This window comes from Leptopilina boulardi, unplaced genomic scaffold, assembly GCF_019393585.1.
Source record: "Leptopilina boulardi isolate dan_hultmark-lab unplaced genomic scaffold, ZJU_Lbou_2.1 LbouV2_330, whole genome shotgun sequence".
Classification (NCBI taxonomy): Eukaryota; Metazoa; Arthropoda; class Insecta; order Hymenoptera; family Figitidae; genus Leptopilina; species Leptopilina boulardi.
In genome coordinates, this window is record NW_026137897.1 from 3,328,211 (window position 1) to 3,346,361 (window position 18,151).

General features: G+C 28.4%; 2 protein-coding genes across 4 annotated transcripts in view; one reads left to right on the forward strand and one right to left on the reverse strand.

The window, feature by feature from the left end:
• Positions 1 to 8,103, reverse strand: part of LOC127285260 (uncharacterized) — a 60,126-nt gene extending 52,023 nt beyond the window's left edge. Inside the window, exons 1-2 of one of the 2 annotated variants that reach the window (XM_051311174.1) lie at positions 7,266 to 8,102; positions 480 to 2,871 (exon numbers count right to left, since the gene is read on the reverse strand). In XM_051311174.1, the coding sequence (XP_051167131.1) occupies positions 480 to 2,855 (2,376 nt within the window). In that variant the 5' untranslated portion in view covers positions 2,856 to 2,871; positions 7,266 to 8,102. Of the gene's footprint in view, positions 1 to 479; positions 2,872 to 7,265 lie in introns of both variants that reach the window. The other variant, XM_051311176.1, reaches the window with a different exon arrangement.
• Positions 8,104 to 10,910: 2,807 nt separating this feature from the next.
• Positions 10,911 to 17,260, forward strand: LOC127285265 (katanin p60 ATPase-containing subunit A-like 1). 2 transcript variants are annotated; one of them, XM_051311186.1, is made up of 11 exons: positions 10,911 to 11,186; positions 11,359 to 11,625; positions 14,013 to 14,148; positions 14,269 to 14,419; positions 14,624 to 14,711; positions 14,792 to 14,913; positions 15,162 to 15,341; positions 15,876 to 16,018; positions 16,293 to 16,405; positions 16,572 to 16,698; positions 16,846 to 17,260. In XM_051311186.1, the coding sequence occupies exons 1-11, from the start codon at positions 11,171 to 11,173 to the stop codon at positions 17,042 to 17,044; spliced, it is 1,542 nt and encodes a 513-aa protein (XP_051167143.1). In that variant the 5' UTR covers positions 10,911 to 11,170; the 3' UTR covers positions 17,045 to 17,260. The 2 variants fall into 2 exon arrangements, with proteins under 2 accessions (XP_051167143.1, XP_051167144.1); XM_051311187.1 differs by having other exon boundaries at positions 10,911 to 11,112.
• Positions 17,261 to 18,151: the final 891 nt, after the last annotated feature.

The window sequence follows — 18,151 nt, forward strand, 5'->3', positions numbered from 1 at the left end:
GATAAATAATCGATGGTTACATAACCTCAATTTTTTAACAGTTAATCAATAAATGATAGTAACATTAATGAAATGGAAGTATAAAAACAAATTAAATTTGTTAATTTATAATTATCATTGCCGTCTATTTTTTAGAAAATAAATTACCCCAAATAAGGGTGGAAACGTCTAATGAAAAATATCTACTTTGAAAATTACGAATCTGAAGTACGCAAAACGTTTATGATAAACGATTTTTAAAGAAATAATTTTTTAAAATGAAAAATTCTATAATTTTTGCCTAAAAAATATTTCTCGTAGTTTTTATTAATCAATGAATTATAAAAAAAAAAATTTTTTAGACAAAAAACTATAGAATTTTTCATTTTAAAAAATTATTTCTTTAAAAATCGTTTATCATAAACGTTGCGTACTTCAGCTTCGTTCAAAATTAACATTTTCTGAAACAAAAAATATTTAAAATGAAAAAAATTACTTACAATTGGTTTATCACGTTTCCTCTTGATGTTCATGCCATCGTTTTCGATATAGTCAGGAACATCCTTTCTGCCGCTAAAATTGAAGACCATTGTATTATTCTGCTGATTCCAAGGCTTCGTATCCCAAAGACCACTTCTAGAATCGGATTTTTTAGCTTGTATTTCCTCCGCACTTTTTAAACTCACTACAACTTTTGTTGGTTGTTGTTCTATGCTTTTAACTCGATTTATTAAATTTTTTTCAAGTTCTCTGTTACTTAAATTTTGTTGTGGCAATTGTGTTTTTGTCGACACCAATGGTCGAATGATGCCAATTTGTTTTTGAGGCGGCTCTGATTTATGATGATATCTTATCGTTTTTGATTCATTAGATTGTGGATATGTCATTGTCACTGTTTTAATTAATCCTAAACTCGAAATTGCTCCCATTGGTCGATTATCATTAGATGAGTCCTCTTTTTGTTTATCAATTTTTTCTGGATTAAGTCTTTCTTGAATACGAGTTTTATTATTTAAATCTTCACTTGTTGTTAATAAAAGTTTTTCATTATTAGTTTGTCCATTTTGAGCTAAAATTGGTAAATGACTTTTATCAATGATGCTTTTGTTATTGAAATTAAACTGCAGGGTTGTTCCAGCTTTACTTATGTTATCCAAAGCTGACCTTGAAACGGTCCTTGGTCCATCGGTTTCTGTAACGTTTTCTTGCGTTTCTTCAATTTCTTTAATTTCTTTATCATCTAATTCTAGATCTTCGGATTTTTCGTTTTCCCTCAATTCAATATTCTCTATTTCTTCTTTATTGTCACTTTCTTCTGTTACTGTACTAATCTCAGGTTTCATATTCTCCTTTTCCATTTGATGCCAAAACTTTGGAGGTTCGGAGATTTGTTTAACGAATTCACGACTAGGACTGGATTTGTGAACGGGACTGGAATTTTGTCGAATGATATCTTTTTTCGGTGATGCTGGTGATTGTATTCTTGGTGATAAAACTGGTGTCACTGGTGGTGATTTAACATTGATTTCGAGGGAGGATTTTAATTTATTGAGCGAAGGTTCGGGACTTGGGACAGGGGAGAATTTGACTCTTTCTTTGAAAGATGGTTCAGGTGATGGCGAGGGAGATAGGGATTTTTCGATTTGTTGGAATTTGGAGACAACTGATGATACGGACTGAACGATTGGTTCGGTGATAACGCCGGGAGTTTCTTGTTTTTCCACTTCTATGGTTGGTTTTTGGGTGAGGATAATTTTCTTTGGCGAACAGGAAGTACGATTGTTGCCATTTAAAAATGGTTTCGGTTGTAACGGTGGTTTTGGAATGATTTTCTTCTGATTTTTAGCTTTGAATGTATCATTAATTGTCTTGAATGTTGCAACTTTAGCAGCGACCTCGCCCTTTGGCTTGAGCTTCTTTGTCGAACCCTCAAAGATTCTCATTGTGGTCTTGACTAGATCCGGCGGTGGTCTCTCAGTTTCCGCCAGGACAGGTTTGATCCTCATGGGTTTGTTGACAGCCTTTGGTCTCTCCTCAACGAGGCGACTCTCAATCTTAGCGGACGATCTGTCGATGAGAATAATATGATCGTTGACGGGTTCTTGTTTGAAGATGGACCCAAACCGGTTTGAGTTTGGTTCCTCTGGTGCTGAATTGTACCTCATAAGAGTCTCCACGCTTCTCGCTCTTTTCATCGAGTCATTACCCCTCGAAGAGTTTCTGTAACGTTCTGCCTTTGTTACAACATTTTTCTTGGCAAATCTTTTGACCATTTTCTCCGGTGGATCATCATCGCAATCGAGAAGATCCTCAAGACTCGCTGCTCGTCTAAAACGTTGCACCGAGCCTCGATTCTTGTTTGTCTCTCTTAGCGTTAAATTAAGGTACTTGCTTTTTAATTTATTGACAATTCCCGGTCCATACTGCAATTCCTCGGAACTGTCACTTTCGCAATCGTCCGGCACTTTTTTTATTTCACGTGTCATATCAAGTCGTTGTTGTGTTTTTTTCGAGAGTTCTAATAATTGAAATATATCACTTTTTCTCTCGACTTTCTTTGCCCGATATAAATCACAATTTTCCGATTTACTTTTCTCGATATTAATTTCCGATGTTCGTCCACCGGGAACTGAATTAAGAACGTCCTCCGAGTCGGAACAACGCGAGACATCCGCTTCGAGACGCATGTTGCCCGCGACTGGTGAACTTTCGAAAGAAGCGGTCACGACTACAGCGCCACAGGTTGATTCCCTCGAGGAAGATGCGGAACCACCACCACTACAATTGCTGGTGATCACCTTACCTTGTCTGCGTCGAATGAGATCCCGCTTCCATTGCGGCACATTGTTGTCACTGTCAGAGCTGCTGGAAGCCATGTTCCAATGGCAAACGCTGTCACAATACAAGCAACAAATTTTAGTTTTCCTTAAGATCTTCTTTTTATAGTTTTTTTTAAATTAAATTCCATCTCAAAACTTTTTCTGTCTCCAAAATGAATTCCAAATTTTTTAATTGGAAAAAATAATAATTTTATCATTACTTCATTTTAGAGATTACAGAAAAATTTTGTCACGAATAAAATGGAAAATTTTTAAAAAATTGTTTACTAATAAAAAATAATTAAATACAATACTGGAAGATCGTATTTAAAACAAGATCCAATGGAATGGAATTCAAAATTTATATTCTTATGATTCAAATTACAATAAAATATCAATAAACAAATACAATAAATAATAAAGATAAAATAAACTACAATAATAAATTAAATTTCACATAATCTTACCAAATTAAAACAGATGTCAAATCATAAAGTTAAGTCATTTGCGGTTTCAAATTAAATAAAAACAAATGAAATAAAAAAAACATAACGTTGAAGAAACATAGAGTTTGGAGTTTGAATCCAAAATTAAACAAATTAAATTTATTATAAAATTAAGTAAATAAAATAAATTATTAATTTTAAATAATCGAAAAGGAAAATTAAAACTATAAATACGTACCAATTAAATGAATCCATTTTTTAAAAGACATAATAAATAAATAATTAAATAAATATTAAATAAATAATCATAATAATTAATAAAACATAATAAATTCAATAAAAAAGTAAAATAAAATATGTGTGCTGTTTGCAACGTCAATTTTGAAACTGAACTCCAAACACTATCGTCTCCTTACACTGTAAAAAATTTCGGAATTTTTTCCAATAAAATAGTAGGATATTTTTCCGAAAGTAGGTGGAAATATTTCCACCCCTTGGAGTTCCGTGCTGTCCGTATTTTTTCGGAAAAATTTCCGAAAAATTTTTTGCAGTGTACAATTTTGCAAATTGAGCAGAACAAAAAGAAAAACAATTATACGAGAAATAGAGAATAACAAGAATGAGCAATTTATCATTTTAAATTGTTAGAAATAAAATTCAAAATTATTTCATATGACTTATCAAAATTTTCTAAATCTGTCATTTTATATCCTTCTTTTTTAATAAAATACATTTTAGCAAATAATCGCTTATTTAAATTTGTCTCAACATGCAAAATCTCAAATTCATCCCATTTTATAAAATGTGAAACGGAGTCATTTTTATTTTTATTATTATTATTATCCAAAATAAAAATATTTTTATTTAACACATTAACTCTAATAACCAGAGAATTTATTTATTTGTAAAAATAAAGTTGTAATAAGTATAAATTTATCAGAAAAATTTTATATTAAATAAATCAAATATCTGAGATTCAACTAATTCTAAAAATTTTAATTGTAAATCTTCAAAAATTTAATTGTTTCTATAAATTTTTCTAAATATTTTGTACGTATTTGTGTGTTAATAATTTGTATTTGTTATAGATATCAAATATTTAGTAAGATAATCTTATAAATTTGAATAAATTTTGTCATTTCTTCACCACATTAAACTGCTTTATCATATTTTTTAATAGATATTAAAATATTAAGTATAAATTTTAATAATGCCTTAATAAGAATAATTGCATCAGAATTTGACAAGAATTTTTATTTACATATTTTAAAATTAAATCAAGTCAAATTTTCAAGAATTTAAAAAATTTTAGATTTATAAAAAAATATGAAAGTTACTTTTTTAACACTAGAACTACCAGTAAATTTTGTCTCGCGGCACACGATTTTTCTTGTGTATCTTTCGTTAATGACTAGCTAGAGGGCTGAAATTTTATGACTTTTATTTTTTTGTTGAGTTTAATCAGTATACAAAATTTCAGAGTTTTATCATTATTAGAACCTGAGATCTGAACCAGCATACCTAGAACTACGACGGGACATTTTGTACCATGGTTATTAATATTGTTAAAAACAATTATTATTACAAAATTGAAAAATAATCATTTTGTACAGTTAATAGAAAGTATAAACAATAATAATAAATGTGGAATTATGCTTATTCTGTATTGTAATTGCCTATATAAATATTTACAAGACAAGCGTTTTTGATACAAATCTACATGGGAAGCAGCGTAGTGGGCGGTTAGTGTACGAAACTGTTGGTGAAACGCGCTTATCAAAAAAATCGTTTTTGGCAAAATCTCACTTAAAGTTTTCGGTTTTTCATATACATAATTTATTGCCGAAGGTTTATTTACTATTTTAAGGCCTACCGGAAGTTTGTAATTTTTCGGGATAATTTTCTATATTGCTCTAAAGTTAACATAAAAAACGCTGTTTTTTATCACTCAAACCTATTTTTTAGTAAAAAATTAAAATGCTGGAGTATTTCCGACTTCGGATTCGTAATCTACACAAAAAAACCTATGAAAATCATGTATCACTTTATTTCACTAACTTGTAAATGTTAATAAAAAAAACATAAATGAATAATGGGACAAAATGTACCATTGGTAGTTCTATATTATGTATGCAGGATTTTCGGTAGTTCTAGTGTTAAAAAATTTTAAAAAAATTTATAAATTCTAAATTTTGTCAAAGTTTTAATGTGCGATGGAAAAAAAAATGTACAGTTACTTTTTAAAAATAAGACAATTTATGGGAACAATTGAATTTTAGAAAAATTCGATAAAAATTAATTGACTTGAAATGATTGATTAATATTACTGAAAATTATTAATTTATTGAGGAATTTTAGATATAAATTTAAAAATAATTGAGTTTTGAAAGAGTTATATATTTAAGATTTTTATAAATAATTGAATTTCAAAAGATTTTAAATTAAAATTTTTGTAAAATTAAATTGCTAACAATTTGCTTGGACAAATTACAAACAATAATTGAAGATTAAGAAAAATTTAATTAAATATTTTTAAAAATATTTTAAATAATTGAATTTTAGAACTTGGTTAAAATTATTAAAAGTAATTAACTTGCCGAAGAATTTTTGATATTTTAAAAATAATTGAATTTAAAAACTACAGTTCAAATTTTTACAATTATAATCAAATTTCAGAAGATTTTGAATTGAAAATTTTATAAATTAGAATTGCTTAACTTTTTTACAAGAATTTTAAGCAAATAGTTAAATTTTAGAGAATTTTTAATTGAAAAATGTTTTAATTAATTTTACTTTCGAAAAATTAATGTTAAATAACAAAACGATAACATTCGGAAAAATGGAATTTTAAATAAAATTTTCTCCAACGTTTCGAAATCACACTGATTTCCTCTTCAGGGAATCAAGTACACACAGAAAAAAAATTATCCTTGTTTTAAAAAAAATTTTTCTTTGACCCTATATCAATCGTGTTAGACGAAGCAAAAATTAGCAATCAGTCATTCTCGCAATCGTCATTAAAAAAATTTCATCATAAAATAAAATGAACATGGATGATTTCACGTGAGATTTCAGTCGACCCTTTAAAATCGGCCAAATATATTTTTTTCTTGTTCTTGTTCAAAATTGTAAATTTAGACCAATTTTCAATGGCTGATAAATCAAAAAAAAAAATGAATTTTTTCAATTTTTGGCAATAGAAGAAAAATTTCAGTTTTTCCTTTTACTTCTCAATAATGTTGACGAAAAAATATTTTTTTTATTTTAAACAAATTAATTTTTTTTTAAATTTGGATTGTTTTTTAAAATACCTGTAAAAATACAAAAAACAGCCAAACGTGGAAAAAATTGTCTGTTATTAAAATAAGTCGAAAAAAGTTGCATTTTAAAAAAAGTCGTACAATCCGAGGCTTACATGAATGAAGAATATTTAACAATGAACTTATCTTCACAGTATCAGCAACTAATGATTTACGAGAGTAATAAGAAAAAACATTTACTCTTTTCAAAAAAGATAAACTGGAGTAGGTCAGTGTGGTTAGTTACGGATCATACAAGGAAAAAATATAGCAAAAAAAAAAAGAAAAAACTGGATTCACGAATATAAAATTTTGATTTTCATTCCATTAAAGCCTTTTTATATATCCGAAATTTTTTAATTTATTCAGTTACGCACCTGTATTTGTTTGCAGTGTAATTTTAATTTTGCTTTAAAAAAAATATGAATTTCTCCTCTTTAACAATTTTTAATTGTACCAATACACATATTTCACATATCACTTTGAGGTTATAAACATTTGTTTATATACCATTATTTGTATACGAAATACATTTCACATTAATTAGAAGGAAACAAGAACATAAAACATGCACAACTGAAATATAATTTTATTAAAACTCAAAAATAGGAATCTACAATTTTCACAATATTCACAACAGCACTTTATGGATCTTGAAATAAATGAAAATCTTCCAAGAAAAAAAAAACGGTTGGAATTACATAAAATCAACCCTTTCTTACCGGGTTAACACTCGTCGTGCCGGTCCTGAATCTTCTGCTTCACAATAACACTGTCGCCGCCACGTTTTTGTTTTGCTTTTTTTCTCTTATATCAAAGAAAATTCCAATGATTTTTGAGGGGGGGAAAAAAGAGAATTAATGTTGCATTTCCTTGAGAAGGGATAGGTTTAGAAGCACCCTGGTGCCGCTATTCGACTGGTGCGCTTTCATTTTCATGCTCCGACTCAACTGTTTCACATTGAACTATATGTATATGTAAAATTAAAACGAAAGAAACTAAACTGACCGTGCACTACCGGCAACTGGAAAAGTTATTCGAGTTGACTGGCCTCTGATACTCTATGAGGGGGAGCAAATTATTTCATGTATTTTAGACAATAAGGAAGAAACGAAGCGTGTAGAAAAGATAGTACACACCTGCCCGAATATATATATATATATATATAAAAAATGTAAGAAGAGAGAAAGAAAAAGAGAGGAATACACTCCCACAATAATACAATTTTGTGTATGATTGTAATCGCGAAACGCATGAAATCCTGGAAACCGAACCCTCAAGAAATGTGGGTAATGTTTCGTATCTTTTGTCCGATACAAAATTCTCAAATGACTCGATACGCTCCTGACGAAGCCCCTCCTTTGTCCGAGCAACCGAGTTTTAAACACACACACATACACATAAGTATGCGACACGTCGGGAAATCGAAACTTGGCGGGTTGCTTCTTGCCTTTTGGTATGAGGAGTCTGATTCGCGGAATATCTCGACTCGACTCTCAAAAAGGGAAGAAAATCAATCGTTATATGGTGGCACGACTCTCCCCAAGTCACCCATGAAAACGCATCTCCGGCCAAGTCAGGACTGTCAAGCAAGGGTCGTTTAAAAAACCGGCGCTTTTTATTGATTTATTTATCATATATATATATATATATATGTATAAATATAATATGTATAATTTTTCAATACGATTTGACAATTGAGTTGAATATTTTTAAATTTTAATTAGATATTTTTATAATTATTTTTTATGTTTTTTATTCAACATTGTTATATGCACCCAAGAAGAGAAAAGTCTTGTTTTGATATTTAGTGGAATCAAAAATTGTGAAGAATATTTTATTATAAAATTAAAATATTTAATAATAAATTTTTTATATTTATAATTTATGTAATTACAAGAAATTATAAAGAACGAAAATACACAAAATTTTAACATATTTTCACTTACAAAAAAATATATATATAATTTTTTTTTATAAATTAATAAGCACATGCAATAAATATGAAATTATTAATTTTTTAGTATTTTCAAATGAATCACAATATTTGATTGGAAGATCAAAATAAGCAAGTCTGCGCATGTGCGATCTGTACCACTATTAAGCTACTTCTACAACAAAAATATCTTCTATCCTTTTCTTCCTCATGTGGATTTACGTTTTCAATGTAGTGCATGAAGTGAAGTATGTGTATTTTAGAAATTAAAATATATAAACTTCCAAAAACAAGGTAAGACGAATGATGTTAATAATATGTGACGCTCCACGAGAGAAGGGACCTAACGTGCTTTTGACTTAAGGTTCGCTTTTACCGTGCAATGACACAGTGAATGAACCTTAAGTCAGAAGCACGTTAGGTCCCTTCTCTCGTGGAGCGTCACATATTATAAAAAATTGCTTGTTCCTTTATTAGTTTATTTGGATATTTTCATTTTTTGCAGATTTGGTACAAGATTCGGTGATTACTATTTGGTCGTGATTTTGTGTATTGTAAAGTTGACCTCAAAAAAAAGTTTGAGTTGCTGTCTTAAGACCTGAGCAGAATAGAGACGTAACCGAAATCGTAACCGCAACCGGAAAATTTTACGAGAGCAGAATGCGGTAGTTCACGAAAAGTGGGGAAAATGGAAACCAACCTAAGGCCTAAGAAGAATATATTCTTGAACTGGAAGTCAATCGTAAACAGAAACGTAAGAATGAGTAAGAGAAGGATAGCAAATATGTTTATTCTTCTCTCACTCATTCTTAAATTTCCATTGTCCCCAGCTGCCAAAATCCTCACTCGACATTTGTTATAATTCTCGTCATCTACTGCACCCTGTTCTAGTAAAAATTTAGTAATTTTATAGTAACTTTTAATTTTAACAATAAAGTCACTAAATTTTCACTAGAGCAGGGTGCGGTAGATTACGAGAATTATGACAAATGGCGAGTGGGGATAATGGAAACTAACTTGGAGGTATAAAAGCACTTTAAAGGCTAAAGGCCTAAGCAGAATAGAAACATAACCGGAATCGTAATCGCAAACGCAACCGGAAGAATTAGTTAGAGAAGGACAAACAATATGTCTATCCTTCTCTAACTCATTCTTCCGGTTGCGTTTGCGATTACGATTCTGGTTATGTTTCTATTCTGCTCAGGTCTTTAGGCAGAATAGATTCTTGAACGGGAACGCAATCGTAAACGGAAACGTGAAAATGAGTAACAGAAGGATAGCAAATATCTTTATTCTTCTTTTACTCATTCTTACGTTTTCGTTCACGATTGCGTTCCCGTTCAAGAATCTATTCTGCTTAAGCCTCACAGTAGCTCCCGAAAACACCCGTTGTGCTTAGGCCTTGAGCTGTGACTGTACCCTAAATGCCAACACAGTATTATAGAAAAGTAATCATAATCGTAAACGGAAGAATGGGTTAGAGAAGAATAGTCATATATTGTTGTTCTTCTTTTACAAATTATTCCGTTTGCTATTACGATTCCGGTTACGTTTCTATTGTACTTAGACCTTAAGCGATTTGCACTTAAAATTGAGACTTATGCCGTTTCTAAATTGGGATTTTTAGCGCACTTTTGATAAAGTGTATACTCGGGATGTATGCAAAGACCTTGTTTTTCCGTGCGAAAAAAGGACACTGCATACTTCCCGAGTATATACACTTTATCAAAAGTGCGCTAAAAATCCCAATTCAGAAACGGCATTGGCTTTTGATTGTTGTTGGGTGGGGAAAATCCAAAATGGCGATAAAGCGGTGCACAAACAAACATAAGAAATGTACGGGATGAAGTTGAATTTTTTTAATATCTCGCTTAAATGAAATTTTGGAACCTAGTGTATTACGATTTTAGTTTCTACTTTTAATAGCCTATTTAATACAATAATAAAGACGATTTTATTTTTTTAATAAATTTTATGAATGCCTTAAATAGGTAATTAAAAATAGAAACTAAAATCCTAATACACTTAGATTCCAAAATTTCATTTAAGCGAGATATTAAAAAAATTCAACTTCATCCCAAATATTTCTTAAGTTTGTTTGTGCACCGCTTAATAGCCATTTTGGATTTCCCCCCCACCTAAGTTGAACAACCTAATTAGACCTTTTCATGTTGATCGTTCTGTCCTTATCTAGCGCATACAATGATGCATGAGTTGAAACAGGACAGAATGATCATCATGAACAGGTCTATTGTAGAAGTTCCTTAAGAGAAAGACAGACACATATTATATCTCTGTCCTTCTCCAACTCATTCTTACGATTGCGATTCCAATTCTGCATCCAATAAACGTCCATTTTGAATTTTCCCCTACCAAAATTGAACTACCTTATATGTACATAAAGCATGGTATTATATGTGTATATCAAGATACGTGTGTAATGTATGTGATTGTGTGTATACGTTGCTTGTTTTCTTTAAATCAGATGTTTACCTGTCACTGTCATAAATGTATACTTTTTAATTTTTAAAAATGTTAAGATTTATTTTTACAATGAGATACTAAAAAAAAGTGGCCAATCATTTTATTCTTTGTTAAGTGACATCGATTTTGTATCCAGTTTCAGTTTGAAGGTGAAGCAACACTCATGATTCGATCTTCTCCTTTCTGAGAGACATAACCTTGATTTTAATGAATTCTCGATTTCGTATGTGTAGTAATTTTACTTCAACTTTCAATTAAATCACTGTTTTTGTCTTAATTATTGCTTATTTTGAAATCTTGATTCCCACTTGATTCAGTGTGTGCTTAAATATCAAATGAAGATATTTTTTAAAAAAAAAAGTATATTAAATTGTTTTCTTTTTCAATGTAATCAGATATGGCAGTGTCGATAAATGAAATTTGTGAAAATACAAAATTAGCGAGAGAAATGGCTTTAACTGGTAACTACGACACGTCTGGAGTTTATTATCAAGGAGTAGTTCAACAAATTCACAGATTACTTGCCAGCATTGTGGATGTAACTCGTAAAGCAAAGTGGCAACAAGTTCAACAACAAATTGTTCAAGAATTCGAAAAAGTTAAAGCTACTTCTAATACTTTGCAACTTTTTAAAGTGGATTCTCAAACGGAACGATTGTTGGGTAAATATAAAAAAAAAATTGGACAAGTGCAAGTTGCACTCGCATTAATTCGAGGGTTCCGTACAACGGCAATAATAAACTCTTTTTTTATATTTAAATCGGACTCGCTATATTTTTCCTGTAATCTACATGTAAAAATACGTATGTGTATTAAATTGCAGTTCTTCATATACAGTAAAACCCCGACTTACGCTACCTCGTTTTACGCGTATTCAGAGACCCTGGCGGATTGGTTCAAGCGTATTTTGAGCGATTTCGCTTAAAAATCGCTTAAATTCGCTTAGAGTGAAAATTTATCGATAAATTGTTAAAAAAAATGATATAAATGTGAAAAATAAAGATAAATTAGTGTTTTTGTAGATGATTTGTAGAAAAATTGTTATAAATTAAACATTAAATAAAAAGTTATTAATGTTTAAAGTGATGTCGATAAAGTGTCAGTTTGAGTGTGTTTTCTTTTATTAATTTTGAAGAGAAATATGTGAAATGTGATAAAAATGATAATTTTTGTCAATAAATTATTACTTATAATATTAATTGTAGTAATTTTCGCTCTTATTTAGTGTTAAAAAAGCTAATAATTGTATAATTAACATTAATTTTGTAATTTTAAAAAATGATTATTTACTAAAAAAATTTTTCTGCAAATTCATTATAACAGGTAAACCGGTAAAATCACACATTGTAAAATACACTATGAAAAATTAAACAATTATAAGCTTTTTTAACACTAAATAAGGGCGAAAATTACTACAATTAATATTATAAGTAATAATTTATTGACAAAAATTATCATTTTTATCATATTTCACATATTTCTCTTCAAAATTAATAAAAGAAAACACACTTAAACTGACACTTTGTCGACATCACTTTAAACATTAATAACTTTTTATTTAATGTTTAATTTATAACAATTTTTCCACAGATCATCTACAAAAACACTAATTTATCTTTATTTTTCACTTTTATATCATTTTTTTAAAACAATTTATCGATAAATTTTCACTCTAAGCAAATTTAAGCGATTTTTAAGCGAAATCGCTCAAAATACGCTTGAACCAATCCGCCAGGGGATACGCGGTTTTTTTTATGGTCGCGCGAATTAACTCGTAATTAATTAATAAATAATTTATTATTGTTTTTTACGTTGTTTTTTATTCATAAAAATGTAAATAGTTTTCTTACTTGATATTTTATTAAACATATTTCTTCTAAATTCTAAATTATTGTATTTATTTTATATGAAAACTTAAACCCCAATTTACGCGAAATCGACTTACACGATAGGTGGGACCGAGCGACGACCGTTTAAGTCGAATTCGCGTAAATTGGGGTTTAAGTTTTTATATAAAATAAATACAATAATTTAGAATTTAGAAGAAATATGTTTAATAAAATATCAAGTAAGAAAACTATTTACATTTTTATGAATAAAAACAACGTAAAAAACAATAATAAATTATTTATTAATTAATTACGAGTTAATTCGCGCGGCCATAAAAAAAACTGCGTATCTCTGAATTCGCGTAAAACGAGGTAGCGTAAGTCGGGGTTTTACTGTATAGAAATTAAAGGGGGGGCAGGGTCATTTTTTGCAATTTTTTCGAAAAAAAGGTTTCTATCCTTTGTAGCTTCGAAACCATCAGTACATCTATCACACAAAATAAAATTTAGTTTCAAAACAACTGTAATAAGCAGTGTTTGCGAGTTGACCATTACAGAAGTTTCAATTTCAAAGCAGAAAGAAGTTTTAAGTGCACTAGAGACAATTCACAGATCTTTTGAATTTTCGATGAAAATACATCAGATTTTGACAAAATTTATGAGCTTGAAAATCATTTTAAGGGCAGATCAAAGTCGATGCTTTTTTCCCATTGAAGCTGTATTTAAAAATTGCATCGACTTTGACCTATCTTTAAGAATAGCACAACTAAAAAACAAACAATAATAACAGACTTCTTTCATTAAACTTAAAGCAATAAAAAAAATTTATATTTGTTAAATAAATAATTATATGAAATTTCTTATTACGTAAAAGTGAAACTTTAATTAACAAAACCTTTATAAATCTCTACACGGAAAAAAAATAAATATCAAATTTTATAAAAGCATTTTTAAATTTTGTAAAAGTATTTTCAAGTCGTGGAAAAAAATATCAAAAGCCCAAATCAAATCCTAGTAATATAATTCGGTTTACATGAAGTTCTGTTAAATAGAAATTTCTTAAAAAATGTAAATTCATTTTTCCAGAAAATTTAGTTTATAAAAAATTTATTTAAAAAGTTAGGCCTCAATCAAGTTTCAATAAAAAAATTTAAATAAAAATCTTTAACAAAAAAAAATTAAATTCAATAAGAGTTTATAAAAATTATTAATTTTTGTAGCAACTAATTGTTTATCATATGAGGAACCAACACGTGATCCTGTTTACTGGTCTGGTGGAAGTTCTAGTGCTTGGGGTCAATCAAATCTTCCTCGGGATCCCGATGTTTGGCCACCTTTAACACCAGCAGAACAAAAGTATTAATTTCGAATTTTATTTTTGTAAATATATTGAAGAATATTGATTATTGATGAAAAACTTTCAAGGCCTCTTATTTTAAAAATATTTATTATTACAAAGAGGTTTTTTTTTTCTAGAAATTTTAAACCTCAAAAAAATCAGCCAAAACTCCAACAGAATCGATCAGGTTTACGCAAACCCGCAATCACTACGGGGAAAAAGACTGATGTAAAAACTGCCAATAAAAAAGACGACAAAAAGCCAGTCAAAAAAGATGAGTCCAACAAGGTAAATATTAAATATTTATTGCTAAATTCTATCAATATTTTTAAGGATTTTAAAGAAATTTTTAAATCTTGGAAAACAAATCTGCAATATTATAAATACTTTTAAGTTGCTTTAATTTTCTAAAAAAAATTTTCTAAATTTTTAATTAAAAAAAAAATTATTTTTGAGTATTTTGAAGTCGAGGTAACTCTCTTTTTTTTAAAGGATAAAACTGAAACTGAAAAAGCAGAAGAAGTTGAAGAGAGGAAATTCGAACCATCTGGAATGGATAAAGATCTTGTTGATGTATTAGGTATGTTTAAAAAGAATGTTAGGTTTTTTTTAAATATTTAAAGTTATAGAGAAACTTAATATGTTTTGTAAATATTTTAGAAAGGGATATTGTCCAAAAAAATCCAAATATTCATTGGGATGATATCGCTGATCTTCATGAAGCTAAAAGACTGTTGGAAGAAGCAGTTGTACTTCCTATGTGGATGCCAGACTTTTTTAAAGTATAAAAATAATAAAATTTTAAATATTGCATTAGTCAATTTTTATAATTTCTCTCTATTTGTTTACTATTATTCTTTGATATTTAATTACAATAATTTTTTTATACATAATTTAATAGGTAATATACATTTTTATTTTATTTTATAAAATTGTTAATCTTAAAATCTGATAAATTATGTTTTTTATATTAAAGAAAAGTTTTTAATTATTTTGAAATATTAATATAAAAATAATTATCTTTACTTAGGGAATTAGAAGGCCTTGGAAAGGCGTTTTGATGGTCGGTCCACCTGGTACTGGAAAAACAATGTTAGCTAAAGCTGTTGCAACGGAATGTGGAACTACTTTCTTTAACGTTTCGTCTTCCACTTTAACGTCTAAATATAGGGGCGAGTCCGAAAAACTAGTGCGATTACTTTTTGAAATGGTAAGTTGTTGAAGAATTTACATGTAACTTAGTATAATAAGATCAGTTCATTGAATTTCGTTTGAGAACTATTGTGGTCAAATTTAAAATATGATAAACTTGTACATCACAGATTTTGTGAAATTAAAATTCAATTAAAGGAAAATTATTGACAGTTAGACAATGGCAGTGTTTTCGGCAAGCATTAGAAACGGTCATAGAAAGAAAAGAATCGTTCTACCAATACGATCAGTTTTCAATTTTGAGATTAAAACGATCTAATCGTAAAAAGAATCTAAAAATTACTTTACTGAGGGAGAGCTAATTGTCAGGGGCTATCTAATGATTTCTACCAAAAACACGATTAATTTTCCAAGAGTGGTATCAAAAGCAAATCGTAATACTCAGACGAAAGTCAATGGATTGACTTCTAGTATAAAATTTAAGGGCGCAGTCCCAAAATGGCGCGAATGCGTCATGAAACCTGCGTCCTAAATCTTTCTTTTCTAGTCTTATAGGTCTTTATTTTCTTTAATGATTTCTTTTTTCTTTCAGGCCAGATTTTATGCTCCCAGCACAATTTTCATCGATGAAATTGACTCATTGTGTTCTAGACGAGGCTCAGAATCCGAGCATGAAGCTTCGAGACGAGTCAAATCTGAACTTCTTGTTCAAATGGATGGAATTAGTTCAAATAGGTGAACATAATTTTTTTAAAAAATAAATTTACTCTTTCGATTATAAATTTCCTTTTCATTAATTTTATCTTCAAAAAACAATTAAAGAGGGATTCCTCTTACATATGGGCGCTAAATTATTCCTGTTTATTTGAGAGGATTTTCCTTTTTTTATCATTTTAGAGGAATAATTTTAAATAAAGAAATATTTTTATTCTATCTCTATTTTCTTAAACGTCACTTTATAAACAGGTTGAAGGTTTGCGTGAAAACATTCTTATTATTATTCTTTTAGTGAGGATCCAAGCAAAGTCGTTATGGTCCTTGCAGCTACAAATTTTCCATGGGATATAGATGAAGCACTTAGAAGACGTTTAGAGAAACGAATATATATTCCACTACCTAATGGTGAGTTATTTTTTTTTCTTAAATGAATTGATAACACTGTGTGACAAAAAAGTTTAGTAGTACTAAAAAATATAGAATATCATAAATTTTCCAAACATCCCCAAAATTTCATTTTACGGTCAAAAAACTGTTTTTTGATGTATTATTTTTTATTATTTCTTTTTAGATGAAGGAAGAGAATCTCTTTTAAAAATTAATCTTCGTGAAGTAAAAGTTGATGTTTCCGTAAATCTAAAAGAAATTGCAAGGAAACTCGAAGGCTATTCAGGAGCCGATATTACTAATGTTTGCAGGTTCGTATATTTTAATTAAAATTAATTTGAAAAAAATAAATAAAATTAGTATGATTCCATAAAATAAAAAGCAAAAATAATTAAAAAGTTTTAAAAATATTTTTTAAAAAAAATTTTAAATTAAATTGAAATTTGATGAATTTTTAGAGACGCTTCCATGATGTCGATGCGAAAGAAAATTGCAGGTCTGAGACCCGATCAAATAAGACAGTTACCAAAGGAAGAACTGGACTTGCCAGTATCTGCAGAGGATTTTGACGAAGCTGTTGAACGATGCAATAAGAGTGTTTCGCAAGAAGATTTGGAGAAATATGAAAAATGGATGAGTGAATTTGGATCGTCTTGATACAGTGGCTTCCAACTTCATTAAATGTCCGAGAATCCCATTTTATTTCCTAATTGCCTTAAAAAAAATAATTGTATTAATTGTTCCCGTGTAATATTAGAATAATAGAAAATTTAAATTCAACGTAATAATTTAGGTTTTGTAGAGCTCAATTCAACGTCTTTTTGGACGATATTTATTTTTATTATTAAAAAAATATATCTATTAATACACTGATTTATGCACAGTTTTTTTTTGATTTTATTCTTTAAAGATATATCTCTGTTTCTTTTTTTTAAAAGAATAATTTTAAATCGATTTAGATTTATATCTTCATTTTGCAAATGATGATAACATTTTTTTTTTAAATAATTCTAATTCGTTAACATGAAAACACCAATACAGAAAAATACTTTTTGTTACAATGTGTAAATAAAATAGTTAATTCGTTAATTAAACATTTAATGGCAATTTTTTTTAAAATAAAAATATATTTTAGACTCCTAATGCGTTATTTATAGAAAAATTTTTATTTTATTTGAAACTGAATTATTATATTTTTAGATATTTTCTTTTAGCCAAAGTTTACATTTGACAAAATTAATTAATTTACTTTAATACAAAATTACATTTCTTCAAAACATAAAAATCACAAATTAACTTAAAGTTATGAAACATTTTTAAAAAATGTTAATAAAATTTTTTTTGGTGTCGATGTCGCTATTGGAAATTTGTTAACTTAATATAATAAAAGATGTTTAGGTTTGAAATAAGAAATTATAAAATTTTTAAGTTAAAAACAATTGATTTGAATGACATTTAAAATCAGGTACAATATTATAGGTTCCTAACAAAAAATTTGCATAACAACAATAAATAGCAAAAAAAAACCATTAAAAAATTGGTAAAAAATTGAAAAAAAATTTTGGATTTGAAAAATAGTTTTGGAGTAACTTTTCAAAAGAAGAGTAATTTTATAGGTAAAAAAATGGCTTAAAATTGCAAAATAACCCTTTTTAGGGTTAAAATTGAATTAATTATAATATTAATTTTTAAAAAACGTTTTTAACAAAAAACAAATATTTTAATATATTAATTTTTTTTACCAATTTTTTCAAAATTTCAATT

Bases quoted from the DNA above. Each gene is read 5' to 3' on its own strand.
- LOC127285265 (XM_051311186.1), top strand. The intron at 14,420-14,623 runs GTAAATATTAAA...TTTTTTTTAAAG, and splicing joins AAAAAGATGAGTCCAACAAG to GATAAAACTGAAACTGAAAA. The intron at 16,699-16,845 runs GTTCGTATATTT...ATGAATTTTTAG, and splicing joins GATATTACTAATGTTTGCAG to AGACGCTTCCATGATGTCGA.